We start from the raw sequence: 23,011 nt of genomic DNA, 5'->3' as shown, positions 1-23,011 counted from the left end.
GGCACACTTCACATGCTTTCCAAACATGGTACAGTTGACAATTGAGCAGAGAGTATTCCTGGTAACTCGATACCAGGAAACAAGAAGTTTCGTGGAAGTTCAAGATGCTTTTCGGGTGCAGTTCCCCGAGAGGCAGCCTCCAACAAAAAGAGCCATCTGGTACAATGTGAGAAAGTATGCTGATCACGGAACCAGTTTGAACAGGAATAAAGCACTGGAAGTTCATCAATCAAATGACATAGGAAATGTCTGATTTCTTACAAGCATAGCTTAGGGATGTGTACCCTCGACATGACCGCCATTCCTTTCCATGCAAAGCTCGCAACGCCTCCTCATGTCCCTGACAGCACGCCTGATCATTCCCTGATCTTGTCGTAATCGGTTCACTTCACCTGTTATCTGTTGCCTCAGCTCCTGAATTGTGGCCGGTGGGGTTTGGAACACTTTTCCTTTAAGATACCCCCAAAGAAAGAAATCGCATGGTGTCAGATCTGGTGAAGGTGCAGGCCACTCAACTGGGAAATGAAGAGCAATGATGCGATTGCCAAAGAGTTCAGTCAAACGATTCCTCACAGCAATAAGTCTGTGGGCTGGGGCCCCATCCTGAGCCCACCAGGCCCTGCGGAATGCTCCACGTCGTTGTCGGGGGAAGATCTGTTCCATCTCAGGCACAATAAAATTGTTCAGCATGTCAAGGTACGCCCTGCCATTGATGTTGCCTTCAAAAAAGTAAGGTCCCACCAATGAACCATTGCCACAAAGACCAATCCAGACACTCACTTTCTCCCTGCTCATGTTCTTATTAAAAGCATATCCCGGTGGATGATGGAGTTCAGCATACTCGTGCTCATTGTGGGTGTTTACCATTCCATCCATGGAAAACGTTGCTTCATCCCCGATGGTAAAAAACTGGAGGAACTGTCGATCTCGGCTGCACCGGTTCACAAACCATTGTGAAAATTGAAGTCGTCTGGGAAAATCAGCTGGTAGAAGTTGGTGCTGAACATGAACATGATATGGATGGAGATGCAAACCCAGTCTTGCTATTCTGTTAAAAGTTGCGCGTGGTATTCCAGTATCATTTCTCCTGGTGCTTATGCGTGGGTTGGCTTGGATGGCCTCTCTTACCACTTGGATGTTTTCAGCAGACCTCCCAGTTCGTCTGTGGCCAGAGTGTCCTTTATTCCTGTTCAAACTGGTTCCGTGATCAGCATACTTTCTCACATTGTACCAGATGGCTCTTTTTGTTGGAGGCTGCCTCTCGGGGAACTGCACCCGAAAAGCATCTTGAACTTCCACGAAACTTCTTGTTTCCTGGTATCGAGTTACCAGGAATACTCTCTGCTCAATTGTCAACTGTACCATGTTTGGAAAGCATGTGAAGTGTGCCTGTGTTAGGAACAACCTTTGCTGAAGTTGTTATGTAATCATAGGCCTAACATGTGACAAAGATTTAACTTCAAATAGGCCCTGAATGCATGACAATAGCAAGAAATAACTTGCCACAGTGATGATTTCACACCCATTCACTAAGTTGAATCATGCTCAGTCATGCATGAGAGTTACATAACCTACGTGGTATCATTGGACAGAGGACTTATTGGACTATCTAACCATAAAAAATAATGTGTAAATATTTTATAGTTTTCTGAAAATTTGCCGTTGAAGTTGGGTTTACTTTTTTTTAGAGGCACACTGTACATCGCTATTACTACGATTGAGCCTAATGCGACACTGGACTCATTTCGTGGTGACTGGCCCCATTTGTTCTGCTCAAGTTGTCCTAAACTGTGCAATCAGCACATTGCCCAGTTGACACATTTATCAGGGATGTTGTAATTGCACTGGATGGATTCGTCTCGACTGCTACCATTACCTTGATGACCATCTCTGTGTCCCTTGTTACTCGACATACACCAGATTCATTGTTAGGGCTGGGTGAAAGAAGATGCAGCATCAATATTTTATTTTATTTGGCATCTGCATTTGTCTGTTCAAGAAGCATGTCAGGAGAAACACAATTGTGCTTGCCATCTGCTCTCCTTGCAACAAATGCACCTGCCATAAGTGCTTCATGTACATCAGGGGCTGTTTTAGGAAGATTTTTCATCTCATCAAGATAGAGAGTCAGAGACTGCTGCCCATATTTGTAATGCCCTGCTGCTTTGAGGTAAGGTATCATTCAATATGATTCACAGACATGTCCTACCCTGTCAGCTTCTCGCTGGTAGTAGTTAAATCTATGCAGAACATCAGGAAGGTGGACCAGAAGATTGCTGTTGGTTGATCAACCATTGATTCTGGGAAAAGTTCCTGAAGGGCTGATAACTGTTCATGGGAATTCTGAAGCATTTGCAACTTTTCAGTGGCCGTGATGTCTTTTTCATAGAGCATTTTCAAGACAGATTCCACCTCAGGCTGCCAGTGATCTGTTTCTCTGTCTGCTGCCCATCATGTCTAGAATGCTTCCTAGTAGAGGCGCCACATAGTTTCGCTCAGGATTCTGAGGGCATGTATGGCCTGGTAGTAGTCGGCTTTATCACCAAACATCTTCTTGGCAGCCCCTTCCTGGCACAGACCAGCTGCACCAAGAAAATCTTCTGCACCTGCCGCCCTAAAGATCTGCAAACTGCTTTCATGTTGTTGTGAGCTTGATGAAAGCCACCCAGCAGTAAGACCACATTGCTGAACTCACTACGATGCTTGTCTCTGATGGCTACAGCGAGCTCATATGTAGCCTGATCTCCAGTTATAATTGTGTATTTGTTACGACGTGCATGTGATGTCCTGACACGTCAAATCATCATTTCCTTTAGTACAGTAGGGTTAGTTGGAGAAGATGGGATCAGAGGAAGATAGCTAATGATTCTAGCCTGTCTATGTGGATGGAGGTCAGCACGGAATGAGGAAAAGCCCGGAAGTCCTGCTTCTAAAACTCTAGGAGCATCCACCAGTTGCGAAGTTGTGATCATTCTACCGAGGCGCCACATAAGCAGAACGTCCTCAGTCTGCATGGCCATCTGAAGAGTGAGTGAGTCTGGAACCATATTGTATGCAGATGTGAATGAAATCTCAGTTGAATTTTTCTCACACATCTCTTTCTTACACTTCACAATCTGCTCTAAGAATCTTTGATGCTTGCAGGAGTGTATGGTGTTTTCCCTCGATATCATCTCCTTCTAGGCGCCTCAGTTTTTTCAGTGCGTCACCAAGTGGTAATGTGGAAGCACATATAAATCCTGAACCTTTGGTTTGATTGAGAACCAAAATATGTGACCCATAGTATTCATGTAATGTATGTTTCAAGATGGTCGCCCGGTATTTATCTCCTTTATCGACACCAAGCTCCTCAAGAATGTCTCGATACCTTACGCGGATGATTCTACGAGGAATGTGGACAGACCAGGAGCTGGAAAAGAGGAGCTTCCAGCTCATCTACAACATCATAAGGGTTTAACTTTGACCGACCAGAATGCGAAGAGCCTTAAATTTGTTCATATATGTTGTTACACACGTAACTGGATGAAGAATAGGCTTATCACAGATTCTTGTTGGCATATGATGCATTTTGTGTAGTCAGTGCTCATATCTTTGGAAGACTTCTTAGCAGGCACATGCCGGGACATGGCACTATCTGCCACACGTTTTCTTGGCTGGTTACTCATCTTGCTGTAGGAACCTATAATATAGAGGGGTGTATCATTTGAATAATAGTTGCACTGTATTTATATTTCATATAAACCTAACTTTGAAATGTTACTTTACATTAGCAGGCAAACTTTCACTCTTTCTTGTAATTCTTGTAAGATCTTAAAAGACAGACCCAGGAATTCTGAAGTTCATCTAGTATGAGGTTGCTTTGGTCAATGTCACCCTCTTATACCTATATCAATAATAAAACAACATTGAGATGGGGGTAACAGGTATATTAGTATTGGATTAACAGGAGCATTGGATGTAACAAACATGTAAAGTCATCACAAAAGGTTGCAAATCCGATTTAAGTGTTGTGATACAAAACACAAGATGGAACAAAATTTATGCTACATTATATTAAGGTTTATTCTAATCTACAAGTGTTAAAGTGGAACTATTATAAGAAACTATATATTTATTGGTTCACTTTCTCTTATATTTACATCAGGTAATGTTGTTATACAGAGTCCTTGAGAAGAATCTTCAGGATTGCTCCATAGTGATGCCAGATGATTACATACGGAAATTCTGTAACACGCTGCTAGATAATATTTTATCAATAATCCAAAAGTTTGCTAAGAGTAAAAATATTCTGATTTGAGTTAGCAAAACTTACTACATCCTCAAACCTGCAACTGAAATTCCTACCTCATACCAAAAGGTTCAAGCTGGTTAGGAAGTTTCTGATAGTTTCTTCATCATTCTATTAGTTGAAATGTACTTGTAATGTTTGATTTCCTGTCTCTCTGATGTTGCTAACAACTCTGTTTAGTCATTTATAGAAAAAGGGAAGAATGCAATTAATCATTCACGTTTCAGTTGCAAACTTGACACATACGGTATGCGGCAATGATGACTCATATTAAATGTATTATCAGGGAACTAAACTGCATATTGTCCAAAATGAACTTTGTTATGCTATAACTTTTTTTACATGAAAAGCAAAACATCTGTAATTTTCAGATCATATTCAACTAATATTACATACCTGCCAACCCTTACAAATAATCCGGAATATTCTGTTTTTCTGGATTAGTCATTTATAGAACTTCATTAAAATATTTGTAGATCCAGACAGGATTCTATGTTTTATTTGACGATGTCATAAAACCAAGATTCTACAATTACCTTACACAATTTGTTTTAATTACAAATCAGAATTACTAATTTTCGGGGGAATTTATGAATTGCCCCTGCCACTTGTGTCTCCCCCATCGCCCAGCCCAACCTTTCACTGTCCCTTCAATCATTAAGAAAAAGGATAGAATGCAATTAGATGATTCATGTTTCAGTTGCAAGGGCAAACATGACAGATATGCGGCAATAACGACGCACGTTAAACGTATCATCAAGGAACTGGTCTGTGCATATTGTCCAAAATGAACTTTACTACGCTATACATTTTTTTACATAAAAATCAATGAACCTGTAATTTTCAGATCGTATTCAACTAATATTAGGAAGGGTTTCTATATATTTTTAATTCTTCAGTTTCAAAAGTGATTGAAATATGGAGAAATAACTCCACCAGGTGTAAATGGGTACCTGGTATTATTCAGCACTAGTTACTTTGGCAGCTCGGCTACGACCAGGGTAATATGCGTAAAGCACCATGAGCGTCAGAGCTTGGCGGATACTGGTGCTATATAATTATCCTATTATTTATTATTATTATTGTAGATAATTGAATTTTCTTTCATTGATATCACATGCATGGTAAAATGATGTTCTGTTAAAAATTATCTTCTAATGACTATTTTTTTTCCAGAAAAATATTGTCAGGGTAGTCCACCTAGAAATTGTGCAGGAAGATCCTCTGATCATATTTATACCGACCGACCTACAACATCCCGACCAAACCCCCCAAATTAAGGTTTTGCCCCCTAGGTATTCAGCTATTTTGTTGTTGCCTTGATGGTATTATGTCTTCATTCAACAGAACTATAGTACATACAAATTATTAAAACATAGCAGGCCACATAATACGAACCACAAAGGAAAATTATAGTAAGGAATGTATATGTTCTATAGCTAGACCACTTTCATGTACAATATAACATCTGTTATTATAATCATCATAATCATTTTACGCTTGTAAATAAAATTATCATTCTTTAGCAATGCTGGTCTAAATATTTGAATTACAATGAAAAGGTGCTATACTGAATATTTTACTGAGAAGATTTGCATTTAATTCACATACCTCTAAAAAACAGTAGAATCACTGCAATTCGCTCCTACGCTCAGGAATTCCTGATCTTCCTCTTACCTGAATCTTCATTATGGTTATATCCTATTGGACTGTCTATCCCTGACTCTTGACAAAGGCCTTATATTTTCATGCACTTTTGATCTTACTATAATGTACATAAAAATCACCTGAAGGTACTAAGTATTTCAAAACATATAAATAATACACATTCTGACTTCTCACTGTCTGATTTAACTTATAAAAGTATACAAAGGACTAATATTGGGAAAACTACTCTGTGCAAATAAATACTAGCCCCAACAAGACCCTTTCATTGATGCGGTCTCTGACCACATGTTTACAAAATTCCTGCTCCCCCTCCATCTACCTGTGTTAACCCTATTTAGCCCGGGGGGGGGGGGGGGGCTTTAGAAGCCCCCCCCCCCTCGACATTTTACGCGATAATTTTTAAACGCAAGAAAATGTTGCACTGAAATTTTGTGACTTTTTTCTTTCGAGTCTTGCGCATCTTTTGAAAGAATTTTTTTGAAAATCAAACCTATCATTATGAAGTCACGTGTCATTTTGTCTTTGCATGTCAGCCCGAAAATCGCTCATTTTTGTGATTTGTGTACAAAACATATGGAAATTTCATTTTTCAAATAAAGAGATAAAACATTGGTTATTTGGTCTTGTTTATAGTTTAGGTGTTTATTTTTGGGTCCAAATAGTTGAATTATAGTTGGAAATAAAATAAAACAATAAAAACAATGAAATACATTAGTTAAAAAAACAAAGAAATACATAAAAAATTATCAAAACAATAGATAACATAAGGAATAACCCTGGTTTTTCTATTTTTATGTTGTATTATTATTCCAAATGGTCTAACAAATATATGTAGTGAGAAAGAATGCTTAAAATATGAATAATGTTTGATTTATGGGCAAAAATGTGAATTTGATGACCTTATTTGCATAAATTACCATAAATATGCTGAGTGAATTTTTCTAAAAATTGAAATTACCATAGTATTCTATACACTTCACTAGACATGTATGCAAATTTTCGCGACGATCGGGCATTTCACGGCCGAGATCATAGGGGGGGGGGCCTTAGAAGCCCCCCCCCCCCCCCCCCGGGCTATGCAGTTTCAAAATAGCCCGGGCTAAATAGGGTTAAACCTATTTCAGTCATTCAATTTGTGTACAGATCAAGACTCTCTGCCTTCATGATGTTGAGTGCCTCACATGATGACAGCTAGTAAACAAAAGTTATATAAAGAGAAACATACATGTTGATCTAGAAGTATATGTAAATTAATGAAATTGAGAATCTTTTTGGCAAATTAACGTAACCTTCATGTTGTAGTTATGTTCAAGATGAGCTGGGTATTACTCAGCGTCCTGTGTTTGTTTTTGTTCATAAATATTTTGGATGGATGCAATTACTCAGATGAATACGCAGTAGTTACATGTACTACGGCTATAATAGTAAAAGTTAGTCCTATAAATCTTTTTTGATGCATTTTTTGCGCCAACTACCCTGAACTAACCGATTTCTGATCGCATGCCCATCAACAATTTTTCTGTGCTTTCCATCCTGTACTAACCAAATTCTTAACTTGATCCCTGCACCAAAAAGTATTCCTATCACTAAACCTGAGCTCAAACCTATTTGCAGCCCTTATCCAAATCCTATATTTGACTATATAAAGCCCATTGCATTTGTCACCCAAGCATAGCCATACACATACATGTATATCAGAGCACCCAGTTATATTTGCAGTAATTCAATGAAAACGTGTACTCTGGTAATGTACTTGTATGAATCACTGTTTGTATACATGTAGGTCCAATATGTCGTGCTTGATGGTGTTAGGTGTCCAACATCAACCTCTTCACATTACCTAGTAGATGCTTTGTGTTCCATGCCAAACCTGACTGAACTGAGACTAGATGGACAGGATTTCCAGGAGGAGTTCTATTCTACACTGAATGCAAAAGCGTCAACCTTACAGGTATGTATGTGTGTTTGTACTCTATATCCATGCCATGATGAATTCAGGTACACATGCAGCAGTGGAGATGAATTTAAGGAGTTATGATATTTTAGCAACATGCTGTCAATATTTTGTCAACGTGTTAATTTTTTTATATGAAAATGTATAAAAGTCTTAGCAGACAAAGGAACAGTATTATAAAAAGAGGGGTTTTCATGTGCAGTGTAAGATACAGAATTCAGATGGCTCGAGTTAAAAATATGATGTTCTGCAAAAAACATCACTTTTAAAGGATTGCCTCAGAAAAGATATTTTGGTTTAATGAAGACTAACTTAAAGTTTTTAAGTAAGCTTTTTTTTTTGGGGGGGGGGGGACTTGATCCCTGCACCAAAAAGTATTCCTATCACTAAACCTGAGCTCAAACCTATTTGTAGCCCTTATCCAAATCCTATATTTGACTATATAAAGCCCATTGCATTTGTCACCCAAGCATAGCCATACACATACATGTATATCAGAGCACCCAGTTATATTTGCAGTAATTCAATGAAAATGTGTACTCTGGTAATGTACTTGTATGAATCACTGTTTGTATACATGTAGGTCGACACTGTCTGGCTTGAAGATGTTAGGTGTCCAACATCAGCCTCTTCACATTACCTAGCAGATGCTTTGTGTTCCATGCCAAACCTGACTTGCCTGGAACTAGTTGGAAAGGAGTTCCAGGAGGAGTTCTATTCTACACTGAATGCAAAGGCGTCAACCTTACAGGTATGTATGTGTGTTTGTACTCTATATCCATGTCATGATGAATTCATGTACACATGCAGCAGTGGAGATGAGTTTAAGGAGTTTTTATGCCTCAGTTACGAAGTAGCCGGAGGCATTATGTTTTCGGGTTGTCCGTCCGTCTGTCCGTAAGTCTGTACACACGTCTATATGTACGTACGTCCCGTTCTCGTGATCACGTTATCTGAAGAACCGATTGATGGATTCCTGCCAAACTTTGGTCATGTATGTATCTTGCAGAGCCGATGAACTGATTAGATTTTGGGGTCACGAGGTCAAAGGTCACAGGGCTCATTATGTATGCAAAAACAGCTCGTGATCGCGTTATCTGAAGAACCGATTGATGGATTCCTGCCAAACTTTGGTCATGTATGTATCTTGCAAAGCCAATGAAATGATTAGATTTTGGGGTCGCGAGGTCAAAGGTCAAAGGTCACAGGGCTCATTATGTATGCAAAAACAGCTCGTGATCACGTTATCTGAAGAACCGATTGATGGATTCCTGCCAAACTTTAGTCATGTATGTATCTTGCAGAGCCAATGAACTGATTAGATTTTGGGGTCACGAGGTCAAAGGTCAAAGGTCACAGGGCTCATTATGTATGCAAAAGCAGCTTGTGATCGCGTTATCTCAAGAGCCGATTGATGGATTCCTGCCAAAATTAGGTCATGTATGTTACTTGCAGAGCCAATGAACTGAGTAGATTCTTGGTTTATAAGGTCAAAGGTCATGGGCTCATTATGTATGCAAAAATAGCTTGTGAACGCATTCTCATTAGAACTGACAGATGGATTACTATTTAACTCAGGACATCTTGCAGAGCCAATGAACTGAGTAGATTTTAGGGTCATGAGGTCAAAGATCAAAGGGTCATATATGTATATGAGAAATTGCTTGTAATCACGATATTCTGAGAACCTGTTAATGAATTACAATTGAACTTGAATTCGAAAAATTTCTTCTGTTTTGGTTTGTAATATTGCTCTATGACGGAGGCATCATTTTCGACTGCGCGCAGTCGAATTCCATCTATTTTTTTTTTTTTGGGGGGGGAGAGTGTTGTGTTACTAGTTACGCAATAATACAATTTCAGTATAAACAGATCACTGAAGTACTCTAAAGACTAATAAATACAAATAGTTCAAATCAATTCATAAGGTTTGAATAATGTCATCATGGGTCTGAGAGTATACGTCAGATTGAATAGTCACTAAACAAGGATGCAGATCTTGATCACAGTGTACTTATTTTAAGCACAGTTTTTTGTTTTTGTTCTTGATGTTTTGGACAGGTGCATGATAAGGGAGGAGGGGGTGTCAGCATAAAGTTCTGTTGAAATATTGACCAGTTCAATCAACATAGCTTTTTTGTATGTGTGTGTATTTGGTGGGGAGGGGCGGTGTATAGGAGGTGTCAGTGTAACAAGGACACTAAGTCTATATGCCAGAGAGAGTACTGACCTGGTATGTACATGTATGGTATAGTATTTCAGCCAGACTTGAATGGAGGAAAACTACATGAATCACTATCACCAAGCATGCCCATACATTTCTTTTCAGGATTCTTTTCCTCAATTCAGTAATGGAAATTTCATGTTCAATGGAAAGTACCAAGCGGATTTTGATTCATTCCTGCAGTCACTCACTGACTCTCCACGGTAAGTGAACTATTAAACATAATGAATTACAAATTCATTTTATTGCTATACAACTTACTCCTAGATCCTAATCAAATGATTGGTTAAGCAGGGTCATGTGTGATTCCTTTACTGAGAATATTACATGTTTTTCCATGAAAAAGCATGCTATAGTTTCTAGTACTATTTAACGATCTTTCCACAGCAGGGCATGTAGAGTTTAATATGCTGTATATACTGTGTGTGGATTAATACATGTATATCACTGTGCATTGATGCTTGTAGAGGTAAGTGCCCTTATCCCTGTGTTCGCGCTAAATTAAGCCTATTAAATTTGGATTTATTTATCAGCGATAATTACTAAGAACAATCTTGAAAGTCTCTTTAAATCAAATAACAAGGATCTAGGATATTTTTCGTATAAAAAAATGGTGGATGTTTTATTCGTTCATTACAGGATCTGTCTGCTCTTGATGATGCCGGTTAGGCACCTATCCTATTCAGCCTGACGGCTGTGAACAATATATACAAGTGTCCCCAATAAACATATGTTTTAGTTTTCTTGGGTTGTATTCTGTGCACTATACCTTATGTTGTCTGCTACATTCAAAAAGTGAAAATTATGTTAATTATCATAAATTGAGATTGCATGGAATGGGACTAATTGTAGGTGTTGGTGCAGATTTATCTCTAAACTGTACAAATACATAGCCAGCTTTACATAGAAATTCTCGCTATCGCCAATATGCCCAAAATGCACAGATGTAGCCTCTCTGAAGTAATTTTGAGCCAATGTATATAGGTACGTCTCTGAAAGCTACATCTAGGTTCTTTATTTTTGGTGACGGCAGCAATGACAAACAAGAGAAAGATCCTCCAAATCTTATAGATGTCTAGATTAAAACAATGAAAGGATCTTCTTGAAATTTAGAGAAAATGACGGGCTTAACATTAGACTACCCCACCAAAAAGTAGTATGTCCATTAATCGTCTAAAAAGCAAACGAACCCTTTAATGTAGTCATGTCCTTTAATATTTCAGACAAGGTTTCACTCTTGCCAATGAACATAACCAAAGAAAGGTGACATTATTATTTCTACGCTTCTACTTGCTCTTTCCAATCACAACACCAAATATGTTAATTTTAGTATGTGTACAAATATTTTCATACGTTTTTACGTAATGATCCACTCTTAAAATCGTTGAGAATCGTGATAAATCACTGTGGGTACTGTCTGAACATAAAGTACACACACATAATCATAATCAAAATAATGTGTGAAATAGACACGAAGCGACTTGGACACCTAACTATCCCAGAGTGCATTTGAAATGGGGCCTGAATGTAACATACTGGTATTTTGTATCTGGTATTTTTATCTTTGCTTTAACAGGAAACATTTTTTCACTAGCATAAAAGATAATTTGAATTTTAGAATACCACCTCACGCCTCTGGTGCCTAGACCCTGTAACATTGAAATTCACCATTAAAAGTATCACAAATTGTTTGTACATCTCCTTCAATAAATTGGAACATAATAAATAATAGCAACTTACCACTACTTTTCTATTACAGGTAAATACAATGCTTAATAAGAAACAATTAATTGTAGAAAAACTGGAGATACAACAGATTTTTACAATTGATTGGATTGTTAGTCACTTCAAATGTTACAGGGCAAAGATCCTATCCCCCAAACCTATATTTTATCTTCTTTCCTGAACATCAATTCAGGAGGAATTACGTCTCAGACGAGGAGGATAACTTCTCAGACGAGGAGGATGGCGTCTCGGACGAGGAGGATGGCGTCTCGGACGAGGAGGATGGCGTCTCGGACGAGGAGGATGGCGTCTCGGACGAGGAGGATGGCGTCTCGGAAGAGGAGGATGGCGTCTCGGACCAGGAGGATGGCGTCTCGGACCAGGAGGATGGCGTCTCGGACGAGGAGGAAAACGTCTTGGACGAGGACGATAACACCTCAGATGAGGAGGATAACGTCTCAGACGAGAAGGTATGTTCTGTATTTGAAAGATAGAGGTGTAGATGAATAAAGTAAGGATCTCTTTTTATGTATTGCCATTTCTACCCCCCCCCCCCCACCCCCGTTATAGAGACACTTACAGACACAATTACAGAAACACACAAATGCACACACAAACCAGCAACACACAAACACACACATTTTTTTTTTTTTTTTTTAAATATATATTTTATTCAATATTACGTGCAAACACGCCTCACGCCTTCAGTCTGTTTTGTTTTTATGCCTCCACAACGAAGTAGCCGGTTTGTCCGACCGTACGTCCCGTTTTCATGATCGCGTTATTTCAAGAACCGATTGATGGATTCCCACCAAACTTGGGTTATGTATCTTGCAGAGCCAATGAACTGATAAGATTTTGGGGTCACAAGGTCACAGGGCTCATTATGTATGCAAAAAATGCTTGTGATCGCATTATCTCAAGAATCGATTGATGAATTGTGGCTAAACTTGGTTCATGTACGGTATGTATCTTGCAGAGCCAATGAACTGATTCGACTTAGGGGTTATGAGGTCAAAGGTCATGGGGCTCATTATGTATGCAAAAATAGCTTGTGATCGCATTGTCATTAGAACCAACATATGGATTACTATGAAACTCAGGACAAGTATGTATCTTGCAGAGCCATGTATATGAAAAATAGCTTTTATATTTTGAGAACCTGTTAATGGATTACTCATCATCGATATTGATCTGTCAGTTTATGACAGGTTCAGTGACCAATTCAAAATTCTATATCAAGTGTCTCTCCATCAAACTCCATCACTATCAAACTTGAATGTTAAAAAATTGCATGATTATAAATTATTCTTTTTATTAAAGGGATATTCAGACCTGCCAACCAGTACGATTTAGTCGTATTTCGTACGATTTTAAGAAGCAAATACGACAGTACGATTTCCCTCAATAAAATATGATTTTCAAAAAACAAAAACAAATTGTGTGTGTGCAATTTTCAAAGGCAAAATGCCCATTCTGTCCTGTCAAGTATCCTACAAGCATCTCACATCGGCAATTTGGGGATGTTCATTGGTTCATCGAACACAACAGTCGTGACGAAATCATGCATATTCAACCAATGATCCATTAAAAAAATTCTTTCTGTATGTAGGAACTGTAAGAGGCATTGATTCATGTGACAGTCCGTGTTTATTTTTAAGAAAACAACTTTTGTCAGTAAAATACAACTTTTAGGATTAAAGAATACAGTTTTTGGCAGGTCTGGATATTTAGAGCACATTAAGCTAGTAGAATGCAGTCTGTGCACAGTTGCACTGGATCAAAACTCAACTCTAATATATTTTGTTGTGTGCAGTGTATTTAGAGTATCTACCGGTACTCATTACATAGCTGCTTAATTTCATTCTTTTGATGCAAACAATTATTAAGTGAATTCTTATCATCTGGAATTCCAATCATATTTTCATAAAAACTCAATACACAAAATGTTTAAATCAAGAGAACCAAGAAAAGTTGATTCAAGAGAGACCAGCAGACAGGGCATTTCCATGCTTTTTAATACCTGTTTTTCCAGGTACCGACCAATTTACAATATATGTATAATTTACAATATATGTTATCCATAACTCACCAATGAAAATGTAAAATGTAATTTATCATTTTTTACCACAAGTATTCTCTCTGTCGAAATTGTACTTTTTACCTTATTTTCGATATGTCTAAAATATACTCTCATCCTCAGCATTATCTTATATATATATATCTTTCTATCTCTCGCTTTGTCTCTCTTTCTCTCTCCCTCTTTCCCTTTCTCTCTTTCTCCCCCTCTCTGTCTTTCTCTATCTCACACTTTTCCTGGATCTCCCGTGCTGTCTGCACTATTATCCTCCCTACCTCTCTTCTATATTTCCCTCCAGCCCTATGGTGATGTGGAATAGAATGTTAAGCGAATTTTATTAATTGTATTAATTTGTTTATATATGTGTACACTGATTTATTTAGAAAATTCAATCACTGCGTGATATGTCTTAATACGTTTTATGTGTGTATAAATATTTATGTTTTTACAATGTACAAAGTTCTGCAATTCAACCATCTGGCTGCAAATGAATTTTTTTAATAAAACCATTACCATTACCATGATTATGTGATTTATATGCAATTTGAAAATGATCATTTTATTTAAGGGCGTGATGAACTTTTAGCCACATGTTATACATTATCAGTTGTTTTTTTAATGGAAATGAATTCGAAAAATGAAATAATTTCCTTGAATTCCTTCTTCTTTTAAAATAGAGACTAGGTACAGGGGATATCAACCTCGTTGACAGGAAACAATCCTCCTTTGAAGTGCAGCCACTCGAGTCGGAGGAAATCCAAAAGTTTCACAAATTCACCTTGGATCAAAAACCTATTTTGAATGAATTTACCTTGCCATACGATGGTACGTATTTGCTCTGTGTAATTCTTTGTGGATCTTAATTATCATCATTATTATCATCTTAAGCTGTTATTATTATCATCGTTGTTGTTATCGTTATTATTATCATCATCTTTAATATTATTATTATTACTCATGCCTGGAATTATCTGTATAACTAATTGGGATGTGCAGGTGTCAACCTGTACCTGGGTTTTCCATACCCTATTTAATACAGAAAAATAGAATATGGAACCCATATAGTATCTTAAAAAGAATGTGGGCATCTTTTAAAGACTATTGACCGGTAGGGAGGGCATGGCTAAAACCATAACTACAATTTCGACCAATCAGATGGATAGATTTCTAAAGAGAGGTAAATAACAGCAGATATATTTCTTTTCCTATGCTTTGTACTACAATTAATAACATTCAGAAGAATATTCTGGGTTTATATACTACTTAATACATCTATGATGTCTCTAAGTGCATTACAGAAATATTGTTAGCCTTGTCATCGAATCTGAACTTTAAGACCAGCCTAAATCTGATTACCGTAAACATTTGTATATTGTGCTTTCCTGACATAAACCATATTGGACTTGGCTTTTTATGAATTTATAATCATTCATCTTTTCATCTTTTCTCTTTCTTTGAAATAAAGACATGGAAACAACAAGAACAACAGCAGAAGCACAAGCAGCATGGGTGTCAACGCTATCACAGTATGTTACTAATCTATAATTATTTTAAAGAGAAGGCTGTGTTTTAGTAAAAAAGAAAAAAGAAAATTATGAGCTTTTTCAGGAAGAATATCCTAGCAGATATCAAGTCTGAATGGACTTGCTCTTCAAATTCCATATTTTTTGTAATATTACAACAACAGAAAGTTTAGACTAAATATTTATGTCTAGTGCATGTGTTGCTCAGCAAGAATTAGACCATCTCTTGATTTTAATCAATCCAAAACCTCACAATAATCATTGATTTGTATGTATACAAATAATACATGTTTGCAAGTGCATTAGTGAATATGCACTGCACGCAGGTTAAGTCACAGTAGGATAATAAATGAGACTTGTCGAGTTCATTGCCAGTATCATTGTGACTTAACCAAGTGCAGTGCATATCACTAATGCACGAGCTAAAAACATGTATTATTTGTTTTATACTAAGATGGATCTACATTATGAATATAAATGCGAGAAATTGACGGTTTTTATCACCAAAATGCACTCCCCGTGCATATGATAACAATTAATGAACGCACACGTGATCCATAATTTTGACGCTTCTCATTGGCTACCTTCTTGAACCCATTTCATAATGTCAAATAAGCAGCTTTTCCCAAGTGCTTCTTGGGTTTTTATGCCTTCGCAACAAAGTAGTCGGAGGCATTATGTTTTCAGATTGTTCCTCCGTCCGTATACATGTACATACGTCCCGTTCTCGTGATCAGGTTATCTGAAGAACCGATTGATGGATTCCCGCCAAACATGGGTCATGTATGTTTCTTGCAGAGCCAATGAACTGATTGTATTTTGGGGTCACGAGGTCAATTTCAAAGGTCATGGGGCTCATTATGTATCCAAAATTAGCTTTTGATCCCATGATCATTAGAATGATAGAACCGATAGATGGATTACCATCAAACTCAAAACCTGTTAATGGATTAATACAATCAAACTAATTTTAAAAATTGCTTCTGTTTTGGTTTGTAAAAGCGCTCTATAGCAATTAGGGCATCACGTTTCACAATGTAATCTTAAGATCAGTGCTAAACTTTATATCTCTATAATGGTATACATAATTTGTTAATAACAAAGGAAATAGTGTTTGTTCTCTCTTTTTACAAGTTTTTTTAGTATGTTATTTATAGGTAGGGATTTCTCTAGTTATGGCAGAGTTATTTAAGTTATCAACATTTACAAAAGTGATCCCCAAAATTTCTAATGAGAGTTAGAAAAAGGGGGAATAACGGTATGGATTTTTGCAAAAATGCAAGAAATTTTACCAAAAATGTCACCCCCCCCCCCCTCCCACCCATGATGTTAGCAAACATGTGAATGAGTATGTACCTGTATTCATGAAAGTAGGCTACTTTGTGTAAATGTGTACGCAATAAGCAAAATAAATAATATTTTATTTAGAAGCCATTTTTTACAGGTAACCTTTTTTTTTTTTTAAAGGGGCATATTTTGTCAGTAGACAATTTTTGTGTAATTATTATGTAAAATAGGGGATTATTTTTTACTCCTTGTTACTTGTTGCAGTAATCCCAAACAGCAGTTCCTTAAAAGCTATACCAGGATGTCAATCATGTCACGTGCCAATAACTATAACAATCATGGATTAATAGTAATAATGAATATATATATATAATAATAATAATAATAATAATAACTGATTATATTGATAATAACAAATTATTATAATGATATTAATAGTAATAATAATGATAATAATAATAATAATAATAATAATAAAGATGATAATAATAATGATAACAGTGGATTTAAGTGTGGCACTCGCGTCTGTCAAACTTGACACTCGTGGTGCTCCACACTTACACCCAAAAATTCACGGTCACGGTGGTACCATCAAGTTGCAAAGATTGTAATAATCATGCTTTCATTCCTCAGGATCAATCTGAAATCTGGAAGGACGTTACCACCATCAGACTACCCTCAACAGTATGTTGGTAATACATCAGATACTGTATGTCAATTGTCTCAGACATATGCAGAAGGTAGCAGCGGTCTGAGCAGGCCTCTCAAGAGGAAAGCTCCTTCTACTCAGTCAAGAGTTCCACAGGATGATCCTGAAATTCCAGAGAAGCAATCAAAGTATGAAGTCTAGTTGCTCTGGTATCAGTAGAGTAAGACAATAGGGACTTTTAGATTCGCACAAAGACAATGGGGATTGCTAAGATCGACGTCCTTTTAATGCACTGCCTTGAATAGACGTCACACGTTTCAGTCCACGCAAATCTAAAAGTCCCTAATGTCCCACTGGTAACACTACATCTTGACTTTGTGTATGCATGATACAGGGCTCCACACTGACTTTTTTTTTGAATGGTCCAGATTTAACTTTTTACAGTCAGTATGCATGAGCCCTGAGTTACAACTTCCAAATTTCGAGACTTAGATTTTGGGTGTCTATGTGTCCTGGCTAGCCTGTTGGCTTCAAGCCCTGTACTGATTTTGGTGTAAAAGGGGGTAATTTTCGGCGATGTTTGTCAATGTTTAAATATTTGTAAAAAGGCTGTCTTCTTGTTTTTCACCTTAACGAGTACCATCCACTATCTGTTAGTTTATAAATTTCATGAGAAAGTGATCATAATATTGTCACAATATTTGGAAACTTGTGAAAGGTCTATGTAGAAAGTGGTGGAAAAATAGGATAGGTTTTGTGAATATGTATTCAATAAGCCCAAAACAGAGTACGGTAGTATCAAGAGCCCATTGCTTACCGGTTTTAGGCAGAAAGGGGTCACACAATTTGTTATGAACAATTAAGGAAATTGTGTTTTTTCTCTCTTTTAAAAAGAGTTGTTATGGCAGAGTTATCAACATGGCCAAAAGTGATCCCCAAATTTCTAATTAGAGTTAGAAAAGGGGTAATAGGGGTATGTTTTTTTGCGAAAGAGCAAGAAAGTTCACAAACAATGTGCCCCCCCCCCCATAATGTTAGCAAACATGTGAATGATTATGTACCTGTGTTCATACGTAGGCTAATTTTTGTGGGTTCTAGGACAATCACTGGAGATGCGCCTAAGCTCTTTGCGTATCTGTTCGAGCCCCAGCCGAAAGCGAAGAAGGAAGGGGAGGACCCAGGGCAGGGGAGCACCTTTACAGCGGCCAACTTGATCGATGCCATCCTCACAAGATCGATCAATCAACCAACGGGTGAGGATATAGAGGCCGTCTATGAGGCGTCTCCTCGTGGTGGGAGTGGGTCGTCAGATAAGTCAGCTAGCAATCATGGCTCAGAGAGCATGAGCATGAGAGGTGAAGGCTCACCTGTGCCATCATCTTCAACCAATGAGGAACAAAGGAAGGTTCCTGAACCTCCAACTCTCATAGCAGACTCCGCTGTAAGGTCAGTACAGAACGTCGAACCCTCACACCCCCCCCCCCCCTCCTGAGGACGATTACCATCGAAAATTACCCCCTTGGATTATCACCTCTCTGAAAAATATTCTGCTTTTATTTGAAACCAACTTATTATCATCAGGGTACACTTCCCCCTTTAATGAACAGGGGGTGGGGTGTAATTTTCTTCTGGTGGTTGTCCTAGGGGTATTTCTGGGCTGGGGGGGGGGGTAATTTAGCGAAGGTTTATTGTCCTTGGGGGGGATAGTTTCCGGGGGTAATTGTCCTAATCCCCCCCCCCCATGATGTTTCATTTCATTTCATTTATTTTCCATTAAAATTCAAAATAAAATACATAACAAATTAACAGCAAAATCGGAAGGACCCCAAGAAAAGCAAAGCTTGTGAGAATGGGGCCCTGTACAAAGGTAATCATACAAGCAAATTATTATAACAAATATTGTAAAACTTATCAAAACAAACATACACCCACCCTCATTCATTCACATGCATACAGACACACCAACACACACCGCAGGCAGAACCTTGTACAGAAAAATCTACCCAGTGCACTTCATTTGTTTAAACAAGAACTGTTTACATAAATATTTAAACTTTGATAGGGTTGAACTACTTTTTAAATTATAAGGTAAGGAATTCCAATCATGTATACCCTGGAATCTTAAAGTATGTTGGGTCAAGGAAGTACGTACAAAGGGGTAATGATAGTTCGATTTATTTTTGGTTTCGTAAAAATGGTAAAAAGAATTTGTTTTAAACATGTTATTAAATATTGATGGGAGCTCTTGTTTATGAAAATTAAACATGAAGACAAAATTGTTTAATTTTATGAGGTCAAAGACTAGCAAACATTTCAAATCATAAAACAAAGGAGCACTTGAAGTCATATAGTTAGAATTAGAAATTATACGAACAGCATGTTTCTGAAGAATATGAATTTTATATAAATGAGTCTTGTAAGTATTACCCCAAATAATATTACAGTAGTTGACATGTGGTAAAACAATACTGTTGTAAATAGTTAATAATATATGTTTCGGCAACGTCTTTTTAATGTTAGCAAACATGTGAATTAGAATGTACCTGTGTTCGTGAAAGTAGGCTACATTGTGTGACTGTGTGCTCGATAAGCACAAAATAGAGGCCTTGTACCCATTTCTATTTTTAAAAGTGGGCATAATTTGTAGAAATGTTTTGGTGTAACTTTATGGTAAAATTATGTGTTATTTTTACTCCACTATAACAATCATGGATTAATAATAATATTAATGATAATAATAATGATAATAATAATAGCAATAATATTATTGATAATAACTGATGATAATGATAATAATAATAATAATATCTGATGATAAATTATGATCCAGATATTAATAATAATAATGCTGTTAATGACAATAATGATAACAGTTGATTTTAGAGTAGCACTCATGTCTGTCAAAATTTGAAACTCAAGGCGCTCCACACTTACACTCATAAATATAAAGGGACATCATCGGTTGCAAAGATTGTATTAATCCTTCTTTCATTCCTCAGGATTAATCTGGAATCAGATGGAATACTTAACAAACTATCGAAACACATGCCTCCCAGGTCTTACGCAACGCTATGCACACATCTTGGCATCGGCTACGACCAAGCTGACGCCATTCTAGCCAAGTTTAACATGGACTACCAGAGAGCTACGAGGGATTGCTTGGCACAGTGGAAGACAAGGACAGGTGGTAATATGGCCCAGCTTAAGACTATCCTACAGGATGCAGAGGTTGGAGATTTAGTGAAGTATATATAGTAATCACTTCCAACTGGGGCAATATGAACTCTTAAACGTGACACTGTGTTTAGGCTTTTGTTCAAAATCGCAGGTTTAACAAAGAAACCGTGAAATGACACCTGGCTGAATTTCTCCCCAGAGAGTGGAGAATGTGGATACTTTGTGTGCAGGCAAGCCTAAAATTATGACCAGAGTAATGACATTTCTTTAGGGCACTTAGAGACATCATAGATGTTTCAATCGCTATATAAATGTAGAATATTAGTATTAGTATTATTATTAACTAATTTGAGGTCTAAATTTCCAATTTTTGTCTCGCCTGCGTAGCAAAAAGCGAGACATAGGCGCCGTTTCTCCGGTGACGGCGGCGTCGGCGACGGCGTCAACATCAAAAACTTAACTTAAGGTTAAGTTTTTGAATTGTTGATAATTTTTAAAGTATAAGTTCTTAGTCAATGAAACTTAGAATATACGGTTATCAAGTATCCCCAATCATTTGAGTAGAATTTCAGGTCACAAGGTCAAAGTCAAAGGTCATGTCAGGTCAACAGACTTGGACTATGTTGTGGCATCATCATCGAAAACTTAACCTAAGGTTAAGTTTTTGAATTTTTGATATAATTGTTAAAGTATAAGTTCTTAGTCAATGAAACTTGGAATATAGGGTTATCAAGTATCGCCAATCATTTGAGTAGAATTTCAGGTCACTAAGTAAAGGTCAAAGGTCATTTAAGGTCAACAAACTTAGACTTTGTTGTGGCATCAACATCAAGATTTTGAATTTTTAGCATATTTTCAAATTGTTTGTTCAAATTCCATGAAACTTGTACCCAAGGGTATCAAGTATCACAAGTCATATGACACAAATTCCAGGTCACAAGGTCAAAGGTCATTTTAGGTCAGTAGACTTAGATTATGTTTTCACAACTTAATATGAGAATTAATACAAAATAAAAATTATTACTTTGTTCATATTTCATTCAAGTAAGTTATCGATCGTGGTACAATTAACAGTAAATAATTCTTCTGGTGATTCTTAGTCAATATTCACTTCAAAATGCTGATTATATTCAGAGGATTTCATTTTTTGGAGCCTGCTAATGGGCCACCCTGCCTATAATGTTCCAACCTCATTTTTCATCATATCGAATTGCGTAATGCAGGCGAGACCGCCAAGAGCGTTTATCTTGTTTTTTTAGACCCTGGGTCAGTTTTAACTGTCTTAGTGGAATACAGAATTTTGGTATTAGTAAATTGTGTGTCCTTCACAAGAAGCCTGGAACACATATCATTATAAATAGTTGACTTTAATTGAAGGATATTTCCTTGTGAGGCTGACAGATAGATATATTACGATTATTCCGTTTTACTAAATCCGGACATGCCTTAACCCTATTTAGCCCGGTCTATTTTGAAACTGCATAGCCCGGGGGGGGGGGGGGGGGGGGGGGGGCTTCTCAGGCCCCCCCCCCCCTATGATCTCGGCCGTGAAACGCCCGATCGCCGCGAAAATTTGCATACATTTCAAGTGAAGTGTATAGAATACTATGGTAATTTCAATTTTTTTGAAAAATTCACTCATTTGCATATTTATGGTAATTTATGCAAATAAGGTCATTAAATTCACATTTTTGCCCATAAATCAGACATTATTCATATTTAAGCACAAACATTTAAACACAAAAATTTGAAAAACCAGGGTTATTCCTTATGTTATCTAATGTTTTGATAATTTCTTATGTATTTCTTTGTTTTTTTAACTTATGTATTTTATTGTTTTTGTTGTTTTATTTCATTTCGAACTATAATTCAACTATTTTGACCCCAAAATAAACACCTAAAATCTAAACAAGACCAAATAACCAATGTTTTACCTCTTTATTTGAAAAATGAGATTTCCATATGTTTTGTACACAAATCACAAAAATGAGCAATTTTCGGGCTGACATGCGAAGAAAAAAGGACACGTGACTTTGTAATGGTAGGTCCGATTTTCGAAAAATTTCTTTCAAAAGTTGCGCAAGACTCGAAAGAAAAAAGTCACAAAATTTCAGTGCAAGATTTTCTTGCGTTAAAAAATTATCGCAAAAAATGTCGAGGGGGGGGCTTCTCAAGCCCCCCCCCCCCCCCGGGCTAAATAGGGTTAAAGATGCTATGTCCCTTTTGCAGCCAACCTCAAAATCTGTAGAAATTTTGCAGGAATAATGAATATGTCAGGTATGTCCTATCTGTGAAATTTAAACGTTAGCAGTGTCCTAATATTCAAATTATTCAAGGAATCCCGTTTACTTGCTAGACTTCACTGTCAGACACTATTGAGTGACTGACTGGCTTGTTCTTCTTCTTTGGTAATAACATACATAAAATGAGCTGTAA

At 37.2% G+C, this 23,011-nt stretch overlaps 2 protein-coding genes across 3 annotated transcripts in view; both read left to right on the top strand.

The window, feature by feature from the left end:
• LOC105443456 overlaps positions 1 to 8,901 on the top strand; it is a 37,523-nt gene extending 28,622 nt beyond the window's left edge. The window contains exons 7-8 of the mRNA XM_030978018.1: positions 7,740 to 7,907; positions 8,494 to 8,901. Of these exons, the coding sequence (XP_030833878.1) occupies positions 7,740 to 7,907; positions 8,494 to 8,811 (486 nt within the window). The 3' untranslated portion in view covers positions 8,812 to 8,901. The remainder of the gene's footprint in view (positions 1 to 7,739; positions 7,908 to 8,493) is intronic.
• Positions 8,902 to 9,732: 831 nt separating this feature from the next.
• On the top strand, positions 9,733 to 20,942 carry LOC105443178. 2 transcript variants are annotated; one of them, XM_030978017.1, is made up of 7 exons: positions 9,733 to 10,337; positions 12,053 to 12,329; positions 14,617 to 14,764; positions 15,405 to 15,465; positions 17,404 to 17,586; positions 18,497 to 18,844; positions 20,398 to 20,942. In XM_030978017.1, the coding sequence occupies exons 1-7, from the start codon at positions 10,183 to 10,185 to the stop codon at positions 20,651 to 20,653; spliced, it is 1,428 nt and encodes a 475-aa protein (XP_030833877.1). In that variant the 5' UTR covers positions 9,733 to 10,182; the 3' UTR covers positions 20,654 to 20,942. The 2 variants fall into 2 exon arrangements, with proteins under 2 accessions (XP_030833877.1, XP_030833876.1); XM_030978016.1 differs by having other exon boundaries at positions 17,383 to 17,586.
• The last annotated feature ends 2,069 nt before the right edge of the window (positions 20,943 to 23,011 follow it).

The sequence above is a fragment of the Strongylocentrotus purpuratus genome, unplaced genomic scaffold (genome assembly GCF_000002235.5).
Source record: "Strongylocentrotus purpuratus isolate Spur 01 unplaced genomic scaffold, Spur_5.0 spur5_scaffold_1, whole genome shotgun sequence".
In the NCBI taxonomy this organism is placed as follows: domain Eukaryota; kingdom Metazoa; phylum Echinodermata; class Echinoidea; order Camarodonta; family Strongylocentrotidae; genus Strongylocentrotus; species Strongylocentrotus purpuratus.
The sequence above is the reverse complement of the archived record's forward strand: the minus strand, read 5'-3'. Positions and strand labels throughout refer to the sequence as shown.

What these genes read in the sequence shown, in the direction of transcription:
- LOC105443178 (XM_030978016.1), top strand. Translation starts at nt 10,183, where the DNA reads ATGGAGGAAAACTACATGAATCACTATCACCAAGCATGCCCATACATT. An exon ending in ATAACGTCTCAGACGAGAAG is followed by an intron (nt 12,330 to 14,616) that starts GTATGTTCTGTA and finishes CTTTTAAAATAG; the next exon opens with AGACTAGGTACAGGGGATAT. An exon ending in ATAGCAGACTCCGCTGTAAG is followed by an intron (nt 18,845 to 20,397) that starts GTCAGTACAGAA and finishes TTCATTCCTCAG; the next exon opens with GATTAATCTGGAATCAGATG.